The 22,629-nt window shown below is 56.1% G+C and overlaps 2 protein-coding genes across 3 annotated transcripts; both read left to right on the top strand.

The window, feature by feature from the left end:
- Positions 1-4,702: 4,702 nt before the first annotated feature.
- On the top strand, positions 4,703-6,115 carry ABHD16B (abhydrolase domain containing 16B). The gene has a single exon (XM_061125784.1). It carries the CDS (start codon positions 4,703-4,705, stop codon positions 6,113-6,115), a length of 1,413 nt encoding a protein of 470 aa, XP_060981767.1.
- Positions 6,116-7,882: 1,767 nt separating this feature from the next.
- Positions 7,883-22,571, top strand: TPD52L2 (TPD52 like 2). 2 transcript variants are annotated; one of them, XM_061126812.1, is made up of 7 exons: positions 7,883-8,048; positions 10,432-10,577; positions 12,296-12,444; positions 13,260-13,319; positions 17,048-17,149; positions 21,755-21,803; positions 22,328-22,571. In XM_061126812.1, the coding sequence occupies exons 1-7, from the start codon at positions 8,030-8,032 to the stop codon at positions 22,421-22,423; spliced, it is 621 nt and encodes a 206-aa protein (XP_060982795.1). In that variant the 5' UTR covers positions 7,883-8,029; the 3' UTR covers positions 22,424-22,571. The 2 variants fall into 2 exon arrangements, with proteins under 2 accessions (XP_060982795.1, XP_060982796.1); XM_061126813.1 differs by lacking the exon at positions 13,260-13,319.
- Positions 22,572-22,629: the final 58 nt, after the last annotated feature.

Genomic DNA, 22,629 nt, shown 5'->3' with positions numbered 1-22,629 from the left:
CCCAGTCCACACCCAGGCTGTCTCCTGCTCTCCAGAGGAGAGCTGAGGGCTCAGCTCCTGAGACCCCACCCCTCCCACCACCCTTCCAGCTTCTTTACTCTTGGGGTGACTGCCGAGACCCAGGCTGCTGGGGGTGGAATGGGGGCTTCCCAGTAACAGTTTCCAAAGAGGAACTACCACACCCCTGGGCAGCAGGAGGAGGTGACCAGTGCTGGGGTGGGGACTCCAGCTCCCTCCAGTTCTCAAGGACCTCTGTGTGGGCCACCTCTTTGGAGACACCGCCCCCATTCTGTCTCACCACCAGGAGAAAAATGTTGATAGTTCTGTGTGGAGGAACCAGGAAGGAGAGGCAACTTCTGTGCCCTCTGGGGACCTGGGTCCACCCCTGCCACGGAGTCTGAGTCCCCAGGAGAGATTCTATGGGTGGGGACCAGGGCTCCACCTGGGGAGGCGGCTGGGGCAAGTGGATGAGAAGCCATCTCAGGTCCTCCACTCTGGTCCCCTTTCCCACCACCACCACTGGTTTTCAGGGACCCATGCTGAAAACGTACCATGCCAACCCCCAAAACCTGCCTCCCAGGCCAAGTGTATCCCCATCTTTTCCATCACCCCCAACCTGCATAATCTCCCCTTGCCAGAGCCATGGCTGGCTGAGATCCAGGCCATGGTTTCCATCTGGCCACCATGAGAGAGGCTGGCCAGTCTGGGGGTCCCACAGGTGAGGGGCCTCCCAGGGGCAGTGGGCAAAAAGCAGGGCTGGATTGCCTGACTGAGGGAATGGCTCCTGGTGCCTGGTCAACTGGTCAGGATCAGTCAACATTCATTAAACTTATAGATACACAGACCAGCAAATACTGAACCACCACACTCCTAGCCATGCTGGGGAGCTCCCTACATGACTCAGGCCAGCACAAGCCTTTGGAAAAGCAATCTGGCATCCCCCACTACCCCGGAGCACACTTAGGACTCTGGTGAGGAAGCCCTGAGAGGGAGGGTCCTTGGGCAAGGGTGCTGCTGGCAGCCACGGCTGAAGGGAAAGATCTGGAAACCTGGGTCCCCACCAGCAGAGGGGGCACTGGGGCATTAGTGTATCATGTGGAGAGGAGTGACTGCTGGCATCTGCAGGCATGCAGTGATGCTCATGAGAAAGGCCAACTGCCCAGCAACGTGCACATGATAAAATACCCCACTAGCCGGGCCTGTGGGTGGGCATGTCTGTGGGCAAGAAGAGAAGGTTATGGTCTCTGGGTACAAGAGAGGAGCCTGGTAAGGACTGTTAGCTTTCCTGCGCCCTGCATGACTCATGGCAGGGAGCCCATGTGACACTGTGAATAACATCATGTAGCCAGCACCTTACATCAAAGCCTGGGGGGTGGCTGCAGCACTGGGAAGGATGAGCCCACCTCCAGGGGCTCCTAGCCAGCAGTGTACCTGGAGTGTGCGGTAACGTTCCCAGTCGTGCAGGGGACCCTGGGGACCATCTCAGGAGCTGGGCTGCGTGTGGCCTGTGCACAGTGCAGCCCCCAGGGGTGGCTTCTTTACCCTGACAGGGGGGCAGTGGGACGGGAGGCTGAGACTGACCTGCAGGAAGGCAGGAGAGGGTGTAGGCGTGCATGGCTCCCCACAAACCCCGCCATCCGTGAGGGCGCCGGTAACTCTGTGACTCCAGATGTTCAGCAGCTGTCTTGGCCATTTCCGCCCTCCTCTGACCCCGCATCCGCCAGGAAGCGTCCCCTCCTGGCCTCAGGCTCCCAGCCACCCCCCACCTTCCCTGCACCCCATTTCCTGAGCAGAGGCGTTTGTGCAGACTCAGCTCCCCTCCCGTGGGGCAGCGGCAGCTTTCCCAAGGACAGCACTGCCTCAGAGCCTGGACGCCCCTGTGAGGGCTCTGATTCCACCCCCGCCGCTCCAGCCTCTGGGACTGGTTTTCTCTCTCTCCTTCCTTCCTTCCCTGAGGTTGGCAGCCTACATCAGGGCCTCTGGGGAAGCTGAGCAGAACTGGCCAGGAGGGAACCCTGCTCAGCGGGGGAGGGTGGGAGCCCTGCAGGACGGAGGCCAGAGGTCAGAGAGCCCAGCCGACCCAGGCTGCGGGGGTGGGGGGGAGTGCATGCTCAGATGTCGCCTGGTGGACACTGCTGGGTGGCCTCTGGGCCACTGCTGGGTGGACACTGCTGGGTTCACAACTCCACCTTCCCTGAGCAACCGGGTCCAGTCTAGTGGGGTCTCCTGGAGAGGAGACAGCTGGAGGAGGGCTCCTTTCTTGTCATGGGCCTTCCTGTCTTAACAGAGCTGATGGTTCTGGGGCATTTGGGCTCCCGTGGGCTGGGGGCAGGGCTGGGGGTCAGGGCTCAGGCCAGACACAGGTTAAGGGCTCTGGGGACGGGGTCAGCAGCCCCAACCTGCTGACCTCTGCTCCCTCTCCTCCAAGCTTCCTGCTCCTCCAGGGGAGCCAAGGGCAGGTAGGTGGGCCTGGCCAAAGGAAAACCTCTATTTCCAACCGAGATGGGAGGCTGCCCCCAGGAGGGCGCTGCTCCTCCGCACCACACCTGTCTTTGCGGGACCATCCTGCAGTATGCCCCACTGCATCCTCTGTGTCTGCCGGGACTCGGACTGAGGACGCCACAGGGCCTCTGCTCTGCTGCTGGGGTTGCTCTTGAGGGCTCACAAGATGAACCTGGAGCCTCTGAGTCTGCACTTTCCCCCCACCCCCCATGCTAGGATATGAGTTTATGAAAGAGGTTCCTAGGAGAGGAAATGCCCACATCCTCCCCAAGGTCCCATCTCTACCTCTGACCTTAGGGCTGGGTGGACAGCTCAGGAGGGCCAGGACCACCCACTCCCCTAGATAGCTGTGCCCATCACCTGACCCAGGTCCCCCTACTGCCTCTGCTGCCACTCAAGATGCAGGAGAGAGGTGAGGTGGTTACAGGGCAGAAGAAATAGGAGTAGAGCCCTTGTCCAGGGGGACAGTGGACCCTGGGCCACCCTCTCGGGTCTCAGGACCTAACTGATGAGTGAAACAGCCCAGAGTGGAACAAGAGCTGGATGATCAGGAATATCTGGACCTTAGGGCCTGGGGGGAGGTGTCCTGGGGGTCGAGTTTCCAGATTTAGCAAAAAATCAGGATATCCAGTTAGAGCTGAACTTCAGATAAGCAATATTTTCATATGAGTATGTTCCATGAAATGTTTAGGACATACTTATACTCAGAAAGCTTCAGTTGTTTGCTTGAAATTGAACTTTAACTGGATTTTCTGTATTTTACGTGGCAATGGAGGTGGAGGATGGACATTCAACCCTCTCAGCTCACTCACGGCCCATTGACCCCTCCTGCCCACAAACCCCAAAGGACAGCAGTGATCTTCAGCTCTGCTTCCTAAGCCAGGTGGGGGCTGACTGGGCCAGCAATGCCTCCAACTCAGCTGCACAGAGCATTAGAGCAGAGCAAACTTGGGCCTGGAGCCCCTCCCCAGAGGGCTGGACTCCAGGCCTCCTGGGTTCCAAGGAGTGGGCTGGGTTTGCCAAATTCCCTTTTAGGTCCATGCAACTGTTGAAGGCGCCCCAGGAGCCTGGCTCTTCCCTGCCTCCCTGCCCCTGGGGACTCTGTCTCGCCCTCATCAGGTGGGCCAGCTCTCACTGGTGCAGGACAGAAAGGAGAACCCAATAAAGCCCTCCAGAAAAGAGGAAGGGACAGCTTGTGGGGTGGTTTCTGGGGGAGGAGAGCTCAACCAGGGGCTCAAAATGAGGAACACTGGCCAGGAAGGACCCACCTGGAGAAGGTCATTGCCTCTGCAGGCGCCAGTGGAAAGAGGATCCAGAACAGGCGGGGGTTTCCAGCCTGTGCTCACCCCTTCCTGGGAAAGAAGGTGCGGAGGGCCAGGGCACAGGCAGTGAGCAAAGAGCCCCAGCAGCTAGCCTCCACTGCTCCCCCAGGGACTTCCTGAGCTTTGCCCCTGCCCCTGGAGTGCTGGGCAGAGAACCGCTCCCCCAACCCACTCCCCTCTCCCTCACCCTGCCTGTGGGGGAGCCGGGGCCCATGTAGCCTTTTCAGACTCTCACAGCCTGATCCCCAGGGCTGCTTCCCCCTGCCTCTGGTCCCTCTCTCACCAGGGCGGGTATTTTGGAAGGTGGGCGGGTGGTTCTCACCGCAAGCTGGTTCAAGGTGGTGGGCGGCCCTGCATTTTTCTCAGTGAGACCCAGTAAGAGGTCAGCACTGTTGATTTCCGACCTGTGTGTCCACCTACAGCTCAGGGAGGAGGGGGCGGGGCGCTGCTCGGGCTTGGGTGGAGGTGGGCTTGCCCTTAGGCGAGAGGCTAATGAAATCTCGAGGATTCGGGTCAGAGAAGGCCTGTTGAGGGTGTGGCTGCGCCGAGGTCCTGAGGCTGTGTCCTGGGGGGTGGGGCAGAACTGGGTCCACCACGCCTGCGAATCCTTTGTGCGCCCATCACGGGTCTCTCCCCAGGCAACGGTGACTCACAAAGCCGGCCCGAGCCAGGCAAAGGCCGACTACCCTGGGCCCCAGCTGGCCCAGGTCACAAAAGCCTCGAGGGCCAAGCCCCAAAGAGACATGTCCTGAGGCGGCCTAGCGCGCGCCCACCCCTGCCGCCGCCCGCTGGGCCGGGCCTGGGCCTCCCACCACCACCGCGACCCCGGGCCGGCGACTGGGTCTTAGGGCTCGGTCAGCACTCAGGGCCTCGTGCCCATGTGCGTGGTCTGCTTTGTGAAAGCGCTGGTGCACGTGTTCAAGATATACCTGACAGCCAACTACACCTACAACTTCCGCGGCTGGCCGGTGGACTTCCGCTGGGATGACGTGCGCGCCGCCGCTGGGAGCGGCAGCAGTCACCGCGCGCTGACGTGCGCGGCGGCCGCGGCGGGCGTGTGGCTATTGCGGGGCGCAGCGCTGGGCGAGGACTCGCCGGTTCGGCCGCCGCGCGCGGTGCGCAGCCAGGCGCAGTGCCTCCTGCAGCAGATCCGCGAGCTGCCCAGCCAGCTCGCCAGCTACGCGCTGGCCCACTCGCTGGGCCGTTGGCTTGTGTACCCTGGCTCCATGTTCCTGATGACGCGCGCGCTGCTGCCGCTGCTGCAGCAAGGCCAGGAGCGCCTGGTGGAGCGCTACCGCGGCCGGCGCGCCAAGCTGGTGGCCTGTGACGGCAACGAGATCGACACCATGTTCATGGACCGCCGCCAGCACCCGGGCAGCCACGGCCGCGGCCTGCGCCTGGTCATCTGCTGCGAGGGCAACGCCGGCTTCTACGAGATGGGCTGCCTATCAGCGCCGCTGGAGGCTGGCTACTCGGTGCTGGGCTGGAACCACCCGGGCTTCGGGGGCAGCACAGGCGCGCCGTTCCCTCAGCATGATGCCAATGCCATGGACGTGGTGGTCAAGTACGCGCTGCACCGCCTGCACTTCCCGCCCGCACACGTGGTGGTCTATGGCTGGTCTATTGGCGGCTTCACGGCCACGTGGGCCACCATGACGTACCCGGAGCTGGGAGCGCTGGTGCTCGATGCCACCTTCGACGATCTCGTGCCGCTGGCCCTGAAGGTCATGCCCCACAGCTGGAAAGGGCTGGTGGTGCGCACGGTTCGTGAGCACTTCAATCTCAACGTGGCCGAGCAGCTGTGTCACTACCCTGGGCCGGTGCTGCTGCTCCGGCGCACACAGGACGACGTGGTCAGCACGTCGGGCCACCTGCGCCCCCTGCCGTCGGGCGTCGTGGAGGGCAACCGCGGCAACGAGCTGCTCCTGCGCCTGCTGCAGCACCGCTACCCAACTGTGATGGCGCGCGAGGGCCTCGCCATCGTGACCCGCTGGCTGCGCGCAAGCAGCCTGGCGCAAGAGGCCGCTTTCTATGCACGCTACCGCGTGGACGACGAGTGGTGCCTATCCCTGCTGCGCTCCTACCTCACGCGCTGCGAGGACCAGCAGGAGGACGAGGAGGCCTGGGGGTCGCATGGGCTAGCCTTCCCCTGGCTAGTGGGCCAGGGCTTGAGCCCGCGGCGGCGGCGGCAGCTCGCGCTGTTCTTGGCACGCAAGCACCTCAAAAACGTGGAGGCGACCCATTGCAGTCCGCTGGAACCCGAGGACTTTCAGTTGCCCTGGAGGCTGTAGACCGTGCTTCTGCAGGTCCCTTTCCCACCCCCACCCCAAACCAGTAAAGCTGGCCCTGCCCTGGATCCCAACCTGGTGTCTGGTGGAGGATGGGGGAGTGCAAAGGGATCTTGCACTCTCTCCCGCACTGGGGTGTCCCCTCTCTCCTGTCTCTTTTTCTCTCCAACACTTGTGAACCGTTCCAATCTGCTCCCAGCTGGTAAAGGGAATGCAAAGATTAACCTGACCCAGTTTATGGGAACCCTGTGTGATGGATGCCTTGGCACCTGGAGAGGATGGTGGGAACACAGGCTATGGGGCGCCAGGAGGCATCCTTCACCTGGCCTGGGTTACAGGATGACTGAGAAAGATGCATGTTGAAGGGTCTGTGAAAGTCACTCGTAACTATGAAAGGACATTGGCTTTGGAAGGGCTGTGACCTCCTCAGGAGTGCAAGTGCAATGCTGCTGCTTCATAGGGTTCCTCCACCCCACTCCTGGCTTCTATAGGATGGGGTTCACCTTGCAACCACAGATTCAGAGTAAGTGGCATGTCCTGGTGGCAACCACAGATTCAGAGTAAGTGGCATGTCCTGGTGGGACTACAGACACACCTGACTGACCACTCATTGCTTTGTTCCTGACTCAGGGATGCCATACAGAATGAAAGACAGGCCCTCTGCCCACCACCATCTGTAATACAGTTGCTTCCTTACCACCTCCCCTAAACTGAATGAAGCAGGGACTACCAGATGTTCCCAACCGCTGGGGATAGGAGCTGGCCAGCGTGGGTTCAGCTAGAAACTGGAAAAACTGAAAGAAGGTAAGTGGGGCAGGCATGTAATAGACAACAGCAGAGCAGGCCCTGGCCTGGATGCACCTGGGCCAGTGCAGGCAGAGGCAGGTAACTAGGGTGACCTGAAGTACCAGGAAGACCTGTGGGTAGGTGAGCTTTGAACTGAGAGAGTTACCCAGGTAAAGGAAGGTGCTTCCTTCCTAGGGATCAGTACATGCAGAGTGACTTGGCTGTTAGGTGGAATGCTGTCCAGAAAGGTCAGATCCTTGAGGGTTTGAATACCACTAAATGGTTGCTTGCAGAGGCAACTAGGTAGCCAAAGAAGGGTAGTTGTGGGACTTGTTTTAGTGGGACCGGGTTGCCTAATGGCTACATACCTCTTATTTGACAAATCTAGGAAACTCTTCTCCAGAGTCATCTGGAAGCAACTCAACTAGCTGAGTGATGGCAAGTAACTCTGGCCTCAGTTTCCTCATCTGTAACGGTGAGGGCCCCACCTGGCTCACCAGGTTGCTGTCAAAAGGAAGAGAACACAGTGCCGAGGGTGGGCGCCTCCAGCCCGGAGAGGGAACCGGTGGTCATGCCTTTTTCCGCGCAATCCCCATACGCTTAAAAATCTCTACAAAAAGGAAGGGCTCAAAAAGAAAAAGAATCCCAAAGTCAGGGGGTCAGGCCTCAGAGCGGCCTCAGTCTGACCCGCGAAAGTAAGTGAGCTGGCAGTGGCAAACACGCTGGGGATCTCCAGCACGCCCAGCTCCAAACTCGCATAGCCCGATGAAACACGGTCCTCCCACTTCCCACCTTCCTCGAGCTCCTCAAGACCGTTCTACCTGTGTTTCTCGCTGGTGGGCCGGCCTCTGTTTCCGACTTCGTCCGCAGCCTCGGCCAATCAGGTTTAAGAGGAACAGGGCCAAAACACTCTCTCGTTGGACACTGCTCGTAGGGGGCGGGGCGAGGGCGGAGCGCACGTTAAAGCGGAAGTGGGTCGTCGCGCTGCTGATTTCGTAAGCCGCGGCTGCTGAGGAGGTTCCGCTGGCTGCTGTGTACGCGGCGAGTTACACCTGGTGCGGCCCACTCGGCTCCCACTGCACCCCTCGAACCGGGTCTCAACGCCAACTGCGGCCGGGTAGCCATCTAAACATGGACTCCGCCGGCCAAGGTACCTGTGGGCCTCGCGTCGCGTGCTGGGCTCTGGGCCTCTCCGCCTGCGCCCTCCTACCCCGCTGTCCCTCTTCAGCTCCCAGGCGCCTGGCCTAGAAGCTGCAGGCAGACGTTCCGCCTCCGGCTGGGACTGCTCCGAGCACTGGTTACCCGGCGCCCTTCCGTCGCCCCAGAGTCTTGGGGTTCGTTACTACACCCCCGCCCAACGCTTGCCCGGCGGGCCGCCCTCAGATCCTGCGTAGGGCCCTTGGGGACACTCCATCCGGCCCTGGACGCGGGCCGAGGTGCCGAGCGGCGCCGGGCGGGGGGGAAGGGAGGGGAGGCAACGCCGCCCTCGCGTTGGGCGCAGCGCCCCTTGGGAGGCAACACTGCTCGGAGGCCAGCCTACCTCGGAGTTGTCTCCAGGAGGACGGGTGCAGTGAGTCAGGGGCACACCCAGCATACCAGGCCTCTTTCTGGAACAGACATCCCAGACCAGTTTGAGGTGGCCGCGGCGGGTGTGGAGCGGGCCCAGAAGCTTGAGATTTTGAGGACGTGATACAAGTGTGTCTTCCATTCTGTGGTTCTAGAGGATGTGGTGATTAAAACTACGTTAATGTAACTTCACTGGATAATTTCAGGATGTTCTTCTATTGTTTGATCTGTATGGGCATATTAATTAAACATCAGAATTCGTCATATGCACTGGATTCTGGTCATAGGAATGACAGAAAACACTGAGCACTTGCTGTGTGCCAGACACCGTACCAAGTCTGTTTCTGAGATATTTTTTCCATTTTCAGAATAACCTGTTTAGATTGGTCCTTGTATTACCCACATTTTGCAGATAATTATACAAGCTGAACTGTGACTCACCCAGGTGAGGGGCTAGCCCCCAGTGTTGCCTACTGAACCAGCCAGTGCTTGTTCTCTGTAGGTCCTTTGGTAAGACACTTTCCTGCCTTGGTCTTCTGTAAGTCAGGGGGTCTTCCCCAGTGACTGGGCAGTGCCCAGCATGATTGGTGAGTGTACAGTTTCATCTGGGGGTGATTTCCGTGGGATCCAGTTTTAGCTTTATAGGTAGACACTACCAGTCTGTGAGGGTTGGTTTTTAAAAATAGAAAAGTTGTAAAGACTTTAAAGCATTTAATGAATTTAAGTATTAAGTAGGTTCAACATAGCAGATACAAACGATGTAAGTAAAACCACATTGGTTGATCTAAGTTAAAAATTTGGATCAATTGATTTAAGAGAACAAAACATGCTTCATTTAGTGAGCATCTCTAGAGCACCATAGAAGTGCCTGACTCGAACTGTGTGGACATGTGAAAAGAATGACACAGCCAGCTAAGTAGAGCTTCTTTGCTTTTAAGTGCGTTTTATTTTTAGCAGACTAGGATTTCTAAAGTAGATAGGCATATCTGCAATTTAAGACACTTTTATTTCTTTGCAGCCTTTATGCCTTTTTATTTATTTAGTTATGTGGCCAAGCCAATTGACTTGTATCTTAGTTCATCAACCAGGGATTGAACCCAGACCCTCTGCAGTGAAAGCACAGAGTCCTAACCACTGGACCACCAGAGAATTCCCTTTAGTTTACTTTTAAGTGTGCCAAATACCATACAGAGCTTGTTTGTTCACAGAATGTGCTGATCAAAAAGGAAGATGTTTTCAGTGTTTGACTGTACAACATACTAAATGATGGTCATGTGTTTGAATTGAAAAGAACTGATATAGACCTATTCTTGTAAACTTCTAGCTCATACAGGAAAATGCATTTAATATGAAAAAAACATTTGATGCAGGGATTGAACCTGATTTGGATGTAGCGAGGTGTGTGAGGTAGTGTTCCCCCTGTGTCTTGCTGCAGCCTCCATGCTAAGGAATGTGCATTGAGGATGAATTAAACTGGTTTTGTTTTGGTGACTCCCTACAGGGCCTGGATGACTGTGTTCCTGTGTGTCATCTTAGCCTGTGCCCTGGCAGAGCAGCTGATTAGAAAATGGTGCTGACTGTGTTTACAGCTGTATTAAGTTCCTTCTCTAAAAAAAAAAAGGAAGATCTGTTAGCTCCAGCTGCTTTGTTTGTAGCAAAGATTTTCTGCCCATGAAGAGAGTATTCTACAGGAGAAACCAGATTTAGGGAATGGCTGCCTTGTGCCAGCATTTCTGGAACCTTAAGAAGCAACTTATGTCGTCTGAGATGTGGCTGCTATTTGTTTGGTGGCCATAGCCATCATTGTAGAACCTTTCAGAGAAAAGGCATTTTCTCCACATCCTGTCTTGCCCCTCTCCCCAGGGTGGGGCGGAATCTCTGCCCACTTTATTCGTCTGTGACTTCTTACTTGATGCACTCTGACCACGTTTTTTTTTTTTTTTCTGACCACATTTTGTCTCTGGCAGATATCAACCTGAATTCTCCTAACAAAGGTCTGCTCTCCGACTCCATGACGGATGTCCCTGTGGACACAGCGGTGGCTGCCCAGGCTCCTGCTGTCGAGGGTCTGACAGAGACCGAGGCCGAGGAGCTCAGGGCGGAGCTTGCAAAGGTGCTGTGTCTTGGCTGTATGCTCGGGGGTGCTGTGAGGTCCTCTCTGCCTAAAAATGAGCTGGAGTGCTGGCTGTGCTCCAGGAAAATTGCCCTGGGAGCCCCACAGAATCTGTCCTCTGCAGCCTTGGCTTGTGTGTGTCTGGCACTTTGCAGGCTCTCTGTGAGGGGAGTGTCCACGGCTGCTCTGAGCACTCCATCTGTTGCGGGTTTCCCTTTTGGAATAAACATGACATTTTCAAGATCCCACAGATGTATCTGCCCCTGGATCTTCATTTTCCTTCTTTTTTCACGTGATCTTTTCAAAGTGAGAGTTACTTAAGAAGAAATAGGAATTAAGAATAAAAGTCTCTGCATATAATTTTTATTCAAACCAACTGCCAAGAGTGTTTCTTTTTATGATGTGATACAGAGCCTGATAGTGATTCACTTGAGATTCCAGAATCTGGGGCAGTGCACTTGTCAGCATCAGTCAGGCGGGGGTTGGAGCACACTTGTCGCAGTTCTCTGCTTCATCTTGGGAGACAAGCCTATCCTGATAACATCCTGGATCCCGGCTCGGGTCTGAGCAGAACTGGTTGTGTGAATGAACCTGACCCCAGGACCAGGTTTTAGAATGCAGAGGAAGCCATCCTTTCTGAATTGAGCAGAGGTTAAAGGAGAAGCAGCAAGAAGTCCCAGGAAGCCTGTGTTTTGCTCTTTATTTCAGGACATACTGGTTTAGAAAATAAAACCACAATGTCTTTTTCAGAGGTGAATTGTAAACTGAAGACGCTCTCACGTTAAAATGTCAGCCTGTGTGTTCATAGGCTGTTAAACCCATGTGCCCACGACACCATAAACGGAAAGTTAATGTCACCAAGTGTCACTGCTGGAGTGACTGGTAATAGTTTGGCCTTGGGTGATCATTGATTTTGAATTGTTTCTTCAGTATTTTCTAAAGCAAAATCTAGTGATTAGCCAGATAGGGCTCTAAGCGGCTATTAATGCCTTAATCCAAACAATCACTTTTTAAAGAAAGGATGGTTTTTTAGAGTAGCTGTTCACATAGAAGCTGAAACTATTGAGAATCTAAAGCAGAATGGCTCTAAAGGATGCTTCTTTTTGTTGTCTACTCTTTAAGACAAGAAAACATTCTGGTCTTTTTTGTCAAGATTTTTCCTGTTGTCCAACTCAAACTACACTAAGCAAAAAAAATTTTCTTTGGACTTGTGTAAGTGGCTTTTGCCAAGGCTTGCAGCTGACCTTGGGAACACAGATGTCCTAAGGGTTGTTTCTTTGTCATGTGTGTCTCTGGCCATCCATCCGTCCGTCAGCTCTGCTTCCTTCCCTCTGTGTATGGAATTCCCCCTGGGTGCAGATGCGGCTTGCCTGCCCACCTTCCACCTTTTGTTACCCATGCCCAGACCCGGAGCCCAGACAGAAAGGGGCTGCTGTCTTCACATACCCAGTCCGGACTTCTGACAGGCCTGACTTGCCATCTGTGGGTAGACACTCAGCTGAGGGGAGCAGGACAGTTCTCCAGAGAAAGTTGAGGTGCTGGTACCAAATACAAACAGAAGCGATGGCCACTGTAGACTATTCCTAAGACAAGTTATGTTTCTATAAATGGAGAATTCTCATGTGATTCTGAGAAACCCTCTTTGTAGCATGTATAAGGATGTCAGTCACTTCCTGCCATAGTGGTGGTTGAAGCCTGGTAACTGCATGCTTTCGCAGGTGGAAGAGGAAATTGTCACTCTGCGCCAGGTGCTGGCAGCCAAGGAGAGGCACTGTGGCGAGCTGAAGAGGAAGCTGGGCCTTTCCGCCTTGGAGGGCCTGAAGCAAAATCTCTCCAGGAGTTGGCATGACGTGCAGGTCTCCAATGCGTGAGTGTCCGCTCCGCCTGCTTGAGGGGGCCTTGAGTCCTGGGGGTGAGGTGTTCCCCCTGGAAGCTGCCAGCTCATGGCCCTGAATCCTTGCCAGCAACCAAATCTGAATTTGGTTTACTCAGAGTTTAGAGTCTGCATGTATGGTTTTAAAAGGTGGTGAACATGCTAGTTGTCCCAGCAGAAATTGACAAGACTATGTCTCAGGGTCTAAATTGGAGAGAATACAAATTAGGTGCTTAATGAGACTGGCTTTCCAGTGGTCCCCATAGGTCAGTGTCTGCTGAAGTGGGCATGAGTCCTTCTTGTGAGCGTGACATGATCATGGCCCCAGAACCCCTGACCCAGCTCTGGATTTGGGGAGTGCAGATGTGTGGCTCCTCTGAAACATATTCTCCAAGGAGGCGGGGTGGGGTGGGTGGGAAATGTTTCACATTGTCTGAGAAGTTGTGTCCCACTGAAAGACCAAATTGAATTTCATAAATCTCACTTATGAAAAACCTAGTTCCCTGTCTTAGAAACTTGTAGGCTTTAAACCCAAAAGGTGGCTGTCAGAGTTGCGTTTGGGGCCATGGCAGTGCCCTTCATGCTCCTCACAGCTGTTCCCCGAGAGACAACTTCTGCTGATTGGGCAGGCCTGTCCATGCCTCTCTGGCCTCACCCGGCCCACTGACAAGGTCCTGAGCAGAAGCAGGCTGGAGAGCCAGTCTTCCTGCCAGCTGGTCCTTCTGTTTTCCTTGGAATTTCATCTGCAGTTTGAAACCTGCATTGAAGTAGTTTTTCTAAATAATTTACCACAGACTTTCTGTTTTTAGCTACATGAAAACTTCTGAGAAACTCGGAGAGTGGAATGAGAAAGTGACCCAGTCAGACCTGTGAGTGCCTCCTCCCCTCCCGACACGGCTTTCAGGGATAGGAAGGCCAAGCACACTCAGTTCAGCTTATTAGCTGTGGCGTGTCTTGGCTGTTTTATTTTTCATATAATTTTATTTTTCTCAAACACAAAATATCTTTTTAAACTCTACTGAAGAGTGCAGGCGCAGAAGGAAGTTCAGCCAGCAGATGGCACTGGGAACCCTCTCCTGACGTGTGTTCCTCAGATAAGAGGCCAGAGCGAGGGTCAGTCTGGTGACGGACTGATGGTGCTCCCCTCCTGCAGACCTGGCTCTCGCTGTGGTGCTCTGGGGCTTCACCTGCACTGAGGGGTGGCTCCGGAGTCAGCGCAGCATGGGCTGTGCGGGTCAGATCTTGAAGTAGCTCCTTTGGCCTGAGAGGCGAGCATAGAAACAGCCACACAGCAAAGAAGCGGGGCATGGAACCCTCATGGTGGCTCTGTCTGTCAGAGCTTAGGCTCAGAAGGACTCCTGGCATTTTACTTGAAGTCCGTGAAATAGATAATGGCACTTCATTTATACTCTAGTCTGATTATATCCTTTGAACTGGGTGGTGCAGTGTTTTAAAATCGTTTTCTGGGATGTCTTGCTTAGAAGGAAGAACTGTGGTTGCCAGAAGGCATGGGCAGAAAGCCCTTCTGCGTTGGGCTAAAAGGAAACAGTTGCCACACAGCTTGTCTTGGAGGTGCCTAGAAGCCCAGGTTGGCCGGCTGGCCATGGAGCCTTTGCAGCCTAGGATCGTGAGGGCAGCCGGGCGCCAGGTGGGTCTGGCAGTTGGAGTTTCCACGCTGTTGGTGTGGCTTGGTAGGGTGGCCCCTGGCTGGAGGCAGGCTCACAGTGCTGACTGAGGCTGAGAATCGCCTTGGGAGGTCTTGGTGCTGTTCTGGAAAGCCAGCTGCCAGGGAGCTGCTGGGGCACTGCTTCCCCAGATCACAGTTCTGACTCCTCTGAATGGACTCCATGGCTCTGGGCCTGTAAGTGTGGCTGGCAGGATTGGCTCTTTTCACGTGCTTCATCAGGCAGTGGCTGTGGCCATGAGGTCTCAGCCCCAGATCTGTTGGGAGAGTTGTCAGGCCTGGAGAAGTCTCTGCAGTGACAGCGCAGGAAGCGGACAGCATGAGACAGCTGTTCTGCTGTCTCGGGGTGCCTGGCTGGTGGCTGCAGGAGGCCATTACCGGGATTCCTTGCCCACAGCCTCTGGAGGGGAAGGTGTGGCTGAAGCCAGTGCCCTGTCTTCCCTAATTCTTGTGGTTGTGGATCCCTTTCAGTGAATGAGAGTGTGGCCGGAAGGGAGGAAGTGAGGTGTTTGCAGCCTGAGTGCTCGGCTCTGGTGCAGTGGTGCTGTCGTGAGCAGGTTGATGCCATTCGGGGGTTTCAACCCAGCTGTTGATTCAGCAGCCATGCCCTCTATTGGTCATGAAGCGATCACCTCATGGGATCCTTTCTTAGGTAGATCAGAATTAAAATCGTGCTTAGAGTGAACATCAATGAATCTCACAGTCACTTATTGGCATATCAACCTATATGGTCGCAGGTGACAGAAGGTACGGCTACAGATAGTGTCAGCTTAGGAGGGAGGGGTAGACCTCGCCTGGTGAGAAACCCCCACTCTAGGCCACCCGCGTGGGGCTCTGACCAGCACTCCCAGTGTGTATCACCCCCCCCTTCAGCTCTCCCCACAGCGAATTTGTTCGCAAGCAGCTCCTCTATGGTTAAGGGGGCCTGGTGAGGCAGGACCGTATCTTCCCATCCTTGTAGCCCAACAACAAGGTGGCTCAGTATGGGAGTCATTGGGCTTTCACTGGGGTCAGGGAGCTCACCTCCGGCCAGTCTGGGATCACGTGTCCCCACTAGTGGGAGGTGGGGACAGATCCCCAACCCGCATGGGTCTGCAGGAGGTCTTCTCCCCGGAGAAGGAGCATCCCGCTGGCCCCTCCCTCTCACCGACAGTCAAGCAGCATGGCATAGCCTGGTGCTCTCAAGCACAGGTTGGGCTGAGTTATTGGATGCAGACACATCCTGGCCTCTGCACCACATCTGTCCCAGCGGGGTGCTGCCCTACGGAGTAGCCCAGAGTGGCCTAGTGCCTGAGCACCCTTCTGAGTTGCCCTCTGGACGCTCCACTTCTGTTGCCATGTCTTGTGAGACGCCAAGACAAGCCGTGGTTTAGGGGGCAGCTCCGGGTGAAGGCACCATCAGGTCAGAGGGTGCCGGAGGGAACTGCAGCACAGTCCATCTGGAAACCCTCTGAGAGGAGGGTGTGGACTGTGGGTTTTAGTGTGAATCATCTGGAGCCTAAAACAGACGTGTTCCTCCACTGGGGGAAGCTTGTCCAGGACCCTGTTGTCCAGATCCTTGGGTCACTGGACAGGTTGGTTGGATGTTGAGTTCCTGTTCATTTTAGTTCTGAGATTGTGTCAGACTGTCACTGGGGGGGGGAGGAATTTTTGGTTGTCAGGTTTTTTAAGGCCTGGAGTGAGAATTAGACACCTTATTAGTTATTGAATTCAAAAAACCCAGAAGCATAGTCTTCAGCAAGGATTTTGGAACTTGTTTTCTACCTGCTGTTAACAGTATGTTCAAGAATTACTGATCTTCCTGGAAACTAAGATAAACTCTATGCCTTAGTGACTTCAAGGTATTTCCAGACTTGATGGGAAGCAGTTCATGCTTTGAGGGCCAGGCCCCCTGTGCTGTGAGGGGCCACTGCCCAGAAGAGGAGGCCCTCCAGGGTGCTCGGACCAGGCTGTCCCCACAGAATGGGGAGTGCAAGGGGTTGAGGCACAAGGCCGGCCTGAGGGGTGTGGTCCCCAGGTGCTCACACAGGGGCTCTTGCAGGCAACGGTTGGGGGTAGATGTGGAAGGGGGCCGAGAAACCCCAGCCATTGCCATCCAAGCCCACCCCTGTGACCTGGGATGCCAGGAAGGCTGGAGTTGGTGGGCACCTCTGCCATGTTGAGCTCTCTTTTCCTTGGGGTGCCAAGTTGGCTCGGTAGGAACCTCTGGGTTTAGGCTGCTGTGTCTTCTGTTTGTGGTGGGGGCTGGCGGCTCAGGGTTGGCCCAGGGGTGTCCTTGCCGTCCCTGTGGCCCAGGCAGCCCATTGGTGCCTGTCTCACTGCTGTCAAGGTCACAAGCTATCTTGTGGGTGGGTGGGTCAAGAGATCTCCACAGGGTGCCAAGACCACCTCCTTGAGCCAGAACAGTGGCATGAGGTGGAGCTAGGTCTCCCCGTTCTCAAAGGACATGGTAGACACAGAACAAGAGGGCTGGAGGGGCTGCTCGGGGTCTGAAGGCCAGCCGGGCACCGCCCATTTGAGCTGCCAGGCTTAAACCCTGTGGGTGTAGTTGAACTGTTCTGTCCTCAGAGGACTGCCTTGGATAAGAGAAAAGAGAAGCCATGTGAGGCCCCTAGGGGCTTGTGTGCCTGAGCTCTGTGGACTTGTTTGCTATGGAAGTCGGGAAGGTAGAGAAGTGAGTTTCCACAGGGGGAGGAGGAAAGCTTGAGTTATAGGAAGAACAGAAGACAGGGTTATTGCAGGGTGGGGGCAGTCATGACCTGGCAGTGCTGCTTTGTCCATATGCAAGTCCCCTCCCTGGGGGCCCGGGTTACCGGCCCAACCGCCCCCTCTTCTCTGGTCGCCTTGTCTGTGGCATACGGGCTATGACTGCACCTTCTGTATGATTCATTTAACCACTGTTTCTCCTTCCAGCTACAAGAAAACCCAGGAAACCCTGTCTCAGGCGGGACAGAAGACCTCAGCGGCCCTGTCCACCGTGGGCTCTGCCATCAGCCGGAAGCTTGGGGACATGAGGTGAGACTCCCTGGTCCGACACCTCTGCCCTGAGACCTGGGCTGAGCAGGTGGGGTTCTAGGGTGTTTAGATCCATTGGAGGGTCTGGTCTGCAGGAAGCCTGCTGGAGTAGGCAGATGAACCTACCTCAGGTGCTTCTCAATACCCACAGGTGTGGCCACACCAGCCCCAGACCGGGTGGTTCACAAACCTGCCTATACTGGCTGCTCTTTGCCATTCCTTTTTCTCGTGGTGAGGCGTGTGGGGGGGTCCCTGTGCCCATGGGTGACTGTACTTGGGGTTGGTGAAGGCTGTGGTTCTTGATGATGTTCATGGAGGACAGATGATTCTGGCCTGGGGGCAGTGGCAGCATGGACAAGTCAAGGACAAGCATGGTGTGTTTGCCTGGCTTGCTCTTGAGAGTGTGTGGCTGTACACTGGGGCCCCCAACCAAGCAGTCTGTCTTGGAAGTGGATAAGACCCTGGGGGCTGCCTGAGTGCCTCTGAAGCAGGCCAGGGGAACTGGAGGCCAGCACACAGCAGTGCCTGCCCCAGCCTGATGGCCATGACACTCCCACACCAGACTCCACCCTGAGTTTCCTGCTCTGGGCTCTGCTGCTGCCCCTCAGGCCTTCCTCTGGGTTGTTGGGGTGAATCAGTGAGAGCAGCGGGCAGCATGGGTCAGCCCCCTCGCCAGAACCCTGGACTTGGCCCTGGGTTCTGCTGCCGGCCCTGCCCTGTCCCCTCACAGCTGATAATCCCATGGGGTTGCTGTGGGCCTGGCCTGCTGAACTTTGTGTTGAGGGTCCGCCCAGCCCTGTCCCTTTACTTCTCACCCTTCCTGCCTGTGTATAGTACGCATTTCCCCACCTCATGGCCTGAGGTCGCCTCCTGGGCCTCAAGGTGGGAGCCCTGCCCTGGCCACTGGGCCACAGGCACTCACCAGCCCCGGGACTCACCCAGTTGTGCAGAGGACAGCTGGTGCCCAGAGCCATGATTACCTTTTATTCTTGATCGTTTGGTATCATTATACCTCTTCACTCCCTCACCCTCAGCTTTTTATTTTGAAAAAATTTAAACCTTTGGAGAAGCTGAACAGTCAGGAGGCATCCATGCCTCAGGGGTACTCCCCCTGCACTAGGGGTCCTTGCAGACTGCCCTCAGATGCAAGCCTGGCCCATGGTGACCGTGACTTGGACACAAGAGGGACCCCCAAGTGGGGCTTTGCATAGCGGCCAGGAGGGCCTGTGGCCATCGCTCCCCCAGGCTTTGCACTGCTCAACATGTCCTCCTGGATGAGTCTCAATTGGTTCTGGGTGGGATGCCCATTGTGGCCACCTGAGCTGGGCGGAGGAATGCCTGGCAGTGAGCTGGTCACGTGCCCCTCGTGGCCTGGCCTCGCTCCCAGGGCCTGTCACCAGGTGGGGGGCGCTCCTGCTGACGCCTGTTCTTTGCTCTAGAGGCCAGGCTGGTGATAGAGCATCTGAAGCAGGTGACAGGATTGCCTCGTCCTCTTCTAGGAATGTTCTCTTTGACTTGTGGTGTCGTGCCCTCGTGTTCAGTGTTCTCACTGTCGCACATGTTCAGAGCGTCCTAGGTGGACGTCAGGCGAGAGGGTAGAACCCCTGGTGCAGGCGAGCCCGCTGGGCAGTTCTCACACACGTGGCTTCGCTCTGGGAGGACAGAGCTCAGTGTGCCCCATTCTGCTTAGAACCCAGGGTGGCCCTGTTGTGGCTGGTGCTGTGCCTGCCATGTGTGAGCCCTGCTAGTGGAGGAACCGGCCCCTGGTCACGGTTCCTGTTGGCTGGGGTCTCATCCTGAGGCCCCATGTGCCTGCTGCTGGCTTTGCTCTTGTGATCCCAGTGCTGCTGTGAACTGAATCTGAGGGGCCTATCCATGTGTCCCCATTGCCTCACACATGGTCTCGGGTGGCTTGAGGTCGAGGCCCATTGACCTCTGTGGTTTGGAGCTCGAAGCTGACAGAGTTCTCCACTTCTTGACACAGAGAACCAGGCCCAGGGGATTTCCCTCGCAAGTTGAGGGTCAGGCGCTGCTCTGTCCTTCAGGACAGCAGTCCCCCGGGTGTCTAGAGGGGCCCATCCAGGAGCAGGCCGTTGAGGGGGCTTGCTGCGTCCCTAGGGAAATGGATTAGCGTCAAAGGCCCAGTTAGAGTGAGGTCAGGCCTCCATCCGGCTAGGTGACCTTTGATAGGACATGCACCTCTTCTCACTATCAGGCTTGTTCTCCTGCCGAGCGGAGTAGGTCCTGCCGCCCAGCAGAGCACGACAGGTGCCTCAGGCCATGTGACTGTCACTTCTGAAATGATTTTCATGTTGGGGTGGCCGCCAGGGTGGAGAGGGGAGCCGTGGCCCCTTCCCCCCGACCCCAGCAGCTGCCCTTGCGTATGTTCTGGTTATCTTCTGTTATCTGTGTTGATGCAGCCAAAGCGTGGAGTGCTTGGGGGTGTTGCAGGCCCTGTCGAGGTGGCAGGGGGCACACTGGCCCAGCTGGAGTGTAGGCTGATGGGGTCCTGGGTCCTGGGTGAGGTATGACCCTGGGGGCAGAGGAGTACCTCACGCCGTTGCTCTGCTTGTTTCACCGGGTTCCTTCTCTCCAGCCTGTGGTGGAGTCAGACGAAAGGTCCCTCATATGTGACTGTGTGAGCGAGAGTGGGGCAGAGGCTGGACGGGGGCACGTGTCCTCCCCCGGCAGGGTGGTATCGAACATGGGGCCGGGGTGGGACGGGACGCCCCTCCTAACGCTGCCTGTCTTCTCTCTTCCTGCTGCTGCCCCTCAGGGCTCGGCCCTTCTCACACTCCTTTAGGTAAGACTGACATGATGTACCAGGCAGGGCTGTCTATGCTTCAGGGCTGGGAGGCTCTAGCCGGCCCTAGGGGGCTGTGTGGATGGTGGGGGCAGCACAGCAAGGTGGTCACCAGCGGCGGGATGGGTGCAGGGCTCCTCCCCTGGTTGTGTAGCTGGCTGGGCGCTGTTGCTGCCCGCTCTAACTCGGCCTCACAGGGTAGCCGTTGGCCCGCCCTGACTCGTCCTGGGAGGGACTGTGCTGGCCCTTGAGCCATTGTGTCCCCGGGTCTTCTTCCCCCAGGAGTGGTCCTGCCCTTGACAGGGAGCTGGTCTCCTTTCCATCCTTGGGCTCTTGGTCCCCGGTCAGACAGCCTTCTGAGTGTCCTTTAGCTCATGTTGATCAAGCCGCTCCTCCTGCTTGGAGGCCAGGAACTCCAGAACAGTCGTGACTTTTGATATTCATACTTGGCCTGCTTGTTTTTCTGGGACTTGCTGTGAAATCACATGGGTTGCTTGGTGGCTCTTTGCACCAGAAATGTTTTTAATGCCTAATTTGAGGGCATCCTGTCCTGGTTCCTTCCCCCTACAGTGCCACACTTCTGGGGCCATGCAAGGGGTACCAGGGTCAGTTTTCCTGGTTGGAGGCGGGGCTTGTGAGGCTTCTCTGTTCTTCCCTGGTACTGGGGGTGGGGCTCAGCTTCCTGCACGGGAGCCGGTCCTATCCTTGCCTTAACTCTTCCTTCTCTGCTCCTCCCATGCTTCCAAGCAGCAGCCACTCCATCCGCCACTCCATAAGTATGCCGGCCATGAGGTAACGTGCTCCTGTGCCCCACAGTTGCCCGAGCCTGCTGGGACCCCACTGGGAGGCCGGTGGGAGGGGGTGGCTCTGGCTGGTTCATTGCACATCCCCCACACCCCCGACCAGGAACCACCTTCCCCTGTCAGTCTCTGGCTCAGATTTGGGAGACACCCCTTCTAGGCTGCAGAGCTGGTGGGGGTGAGGCCCAAACTGGGCTCTACCTGGGATTCTCCAGGGCTACCCTCAGGTTGGGCTGGAAGGGGCAGGGAGGCTTGCACACACCAGAACCCAGGAGGCTGCCAGGGGTCTCCAAGCTTTTTACGGAGACTGTTTATCTTGAGAACAGCCAGAGCCATGGCCTGTTCCTCCTCGAAGCCTCCACCCATGCTCTCCTGCTCTGTAGTGCAGCCTGGGTCCCCACAGAGCTGTCTTCATCCCAGAAGAATCTGCTCCAGCTGCTACCTCCCCTCCCTGAGCATGCCTGGGGGTCACTGGCAGGCTGCCTCTGGTGGCCTGGGCCTGGGGAAGGGGTAGGGCGGGGGACCTGGGTCTGGCCTACTTGCTTCTCTGCCTCCTCACCTCTCTCTGCTCTTAAAATGGGCCTTAGTTTTCCTCTTGCTCGACTTCTGTGAGAGATCTGTGTGAAGAACATGCAGAACTTTCAGTAACCCCAGGATGTGTGCACTTAAGGTGCAGCAGAATCATGTGCTCAGCATCCTCCTCCGTCCAGTCGAGGGGTCTGCTCTTCGCCCACATGAAGTCTGGGTCTCACCAGCTGCTGGCATGCAGTTCCTCTGTCCTGCACTTGGTGGGTGTGGCTGATCTCAGTTCTGTCTTAGGGGAGCCTCCAGAACGTGTGTGTCCCCTCACCTTCTTTTGGCTTGTCACGTTTTTGCAGTGAGACCTGGGGATCTCTCTAGGGTCTCTCCAAAGGATGACCCTAACCCCAAGGCCCTTCACATTTAGGAGGGCACACAACCACATGTTCCTTACAGTACTGACATCTTTTTCTCTCTTTAAAGGAATTCTGCTACCTTCAAGTCATTTGAGGACCGAGTTGGGACCATCAAGGTAACTGACCTGGACCTGGGCTACCCAGTATGCTGGCTCAGGGCCTGTCACTCGTCACGTGGGTTCACGTGCAGTCACAGGAACTGATACTGAGAGCCCTTGTACCCTGTGTGGTCTCCCGTGGTGACATCCAGCAGCATCACAACCAGGAGAGAACGCTATTGCAGTCATGACAGAGCACAGTTCATCCCCACGGAGACCACAGCCTGCCTTCCCCCACCCTACCCTGGGCAACCCCTAATCTGCTCTTCATTTCTGTCGTCTTGAGAAAGTCATATAATACATGACTGCACGCATCAGTGTGCAGACTTTGGGGCCTGGCTTTTTCTACTCTTAGTCCTCAGAGTGACATCCAGTCTATTGCCTGTGGCGGTGGTTTGTTCCTTTTGTTGCTGAGTGGCGTTCACATTACATACATTCCCATAGAAATTGACTCTTTGAACTCCTAGGAGGGGCATAGGTAGGATCTGTCATGTATGTGTCCTGTCTCATGCCTTTCTCTCTTTGTCTTTCCCCATCTGTAGTCTAAAGTTGTCGGTGGCAGAGAGAATGGTGGTGACAACCTTCCCTCTCCAACGGGGAGTGGTGACAGACCGTTGCCTGATCACATACCTTTCTAAGACTGTAGCGACTTTGCCTGGCCATGGAATAAGCACACCCTCATCGCCACAACTGCAACTTCGAGTGGTGGGTGTGGAGGACAATTATGCCATCCCCATGGAGACGTGGTCGCCGCACTCGCATGGGTCAGAGAACACGCCTTGTCCACAGATGCCTCCCCCTCTGTCAGATCAGCAGGTCATTTCGCCATCCTGCCTTAGGGCAG

The sequence above is a fragment of the Dama dama genome, chromosome 23 (assembly GCF_033118175.1).
Source record: "Dama dama isolate Ldn47 chromosome 23, ASM3311817v1, whole genome shotgun sequence".
Classification (NCBI taxonomy): Eukaryota; Metazoa; Chordata; class Mammalia; order Artiodactyla; family Cervidae; genus Dama; species Dama dama.
The sequence above is the reverse complement of the archived record's forward strand: the minus strand, read 5'-3'. Positions and strand labels throughout refer to the sequence as shown.

Bases quoted from the DNA above. Each gene is read 5' to 3' on its own strand.
- ABHD16B (XM_061125784.1), top strand. From the start codon at position 4,703: ATGTGCGTGGTCTGCTTTGTGAAAGCGCTGGTGCACGTGTTCAAGATA.
- TPD52L2 (XM_061126812.1), top strand. The intron at 10,578-12,295 runs GTGCTGTGTCTT...ATGCTTTCGCAG, and splicing joins TCAGGGCGGAGCTTGCAAAG to GTGGAAGAGGAAATTGTCAC. The intron at 12,445-13,259 runs GTGAGTGTCCGC...TTCTGTTTTTAG, and splicing joins GACGTGCAGGTCTCCAATGC to CTACATGAAAACTTCTGAGA.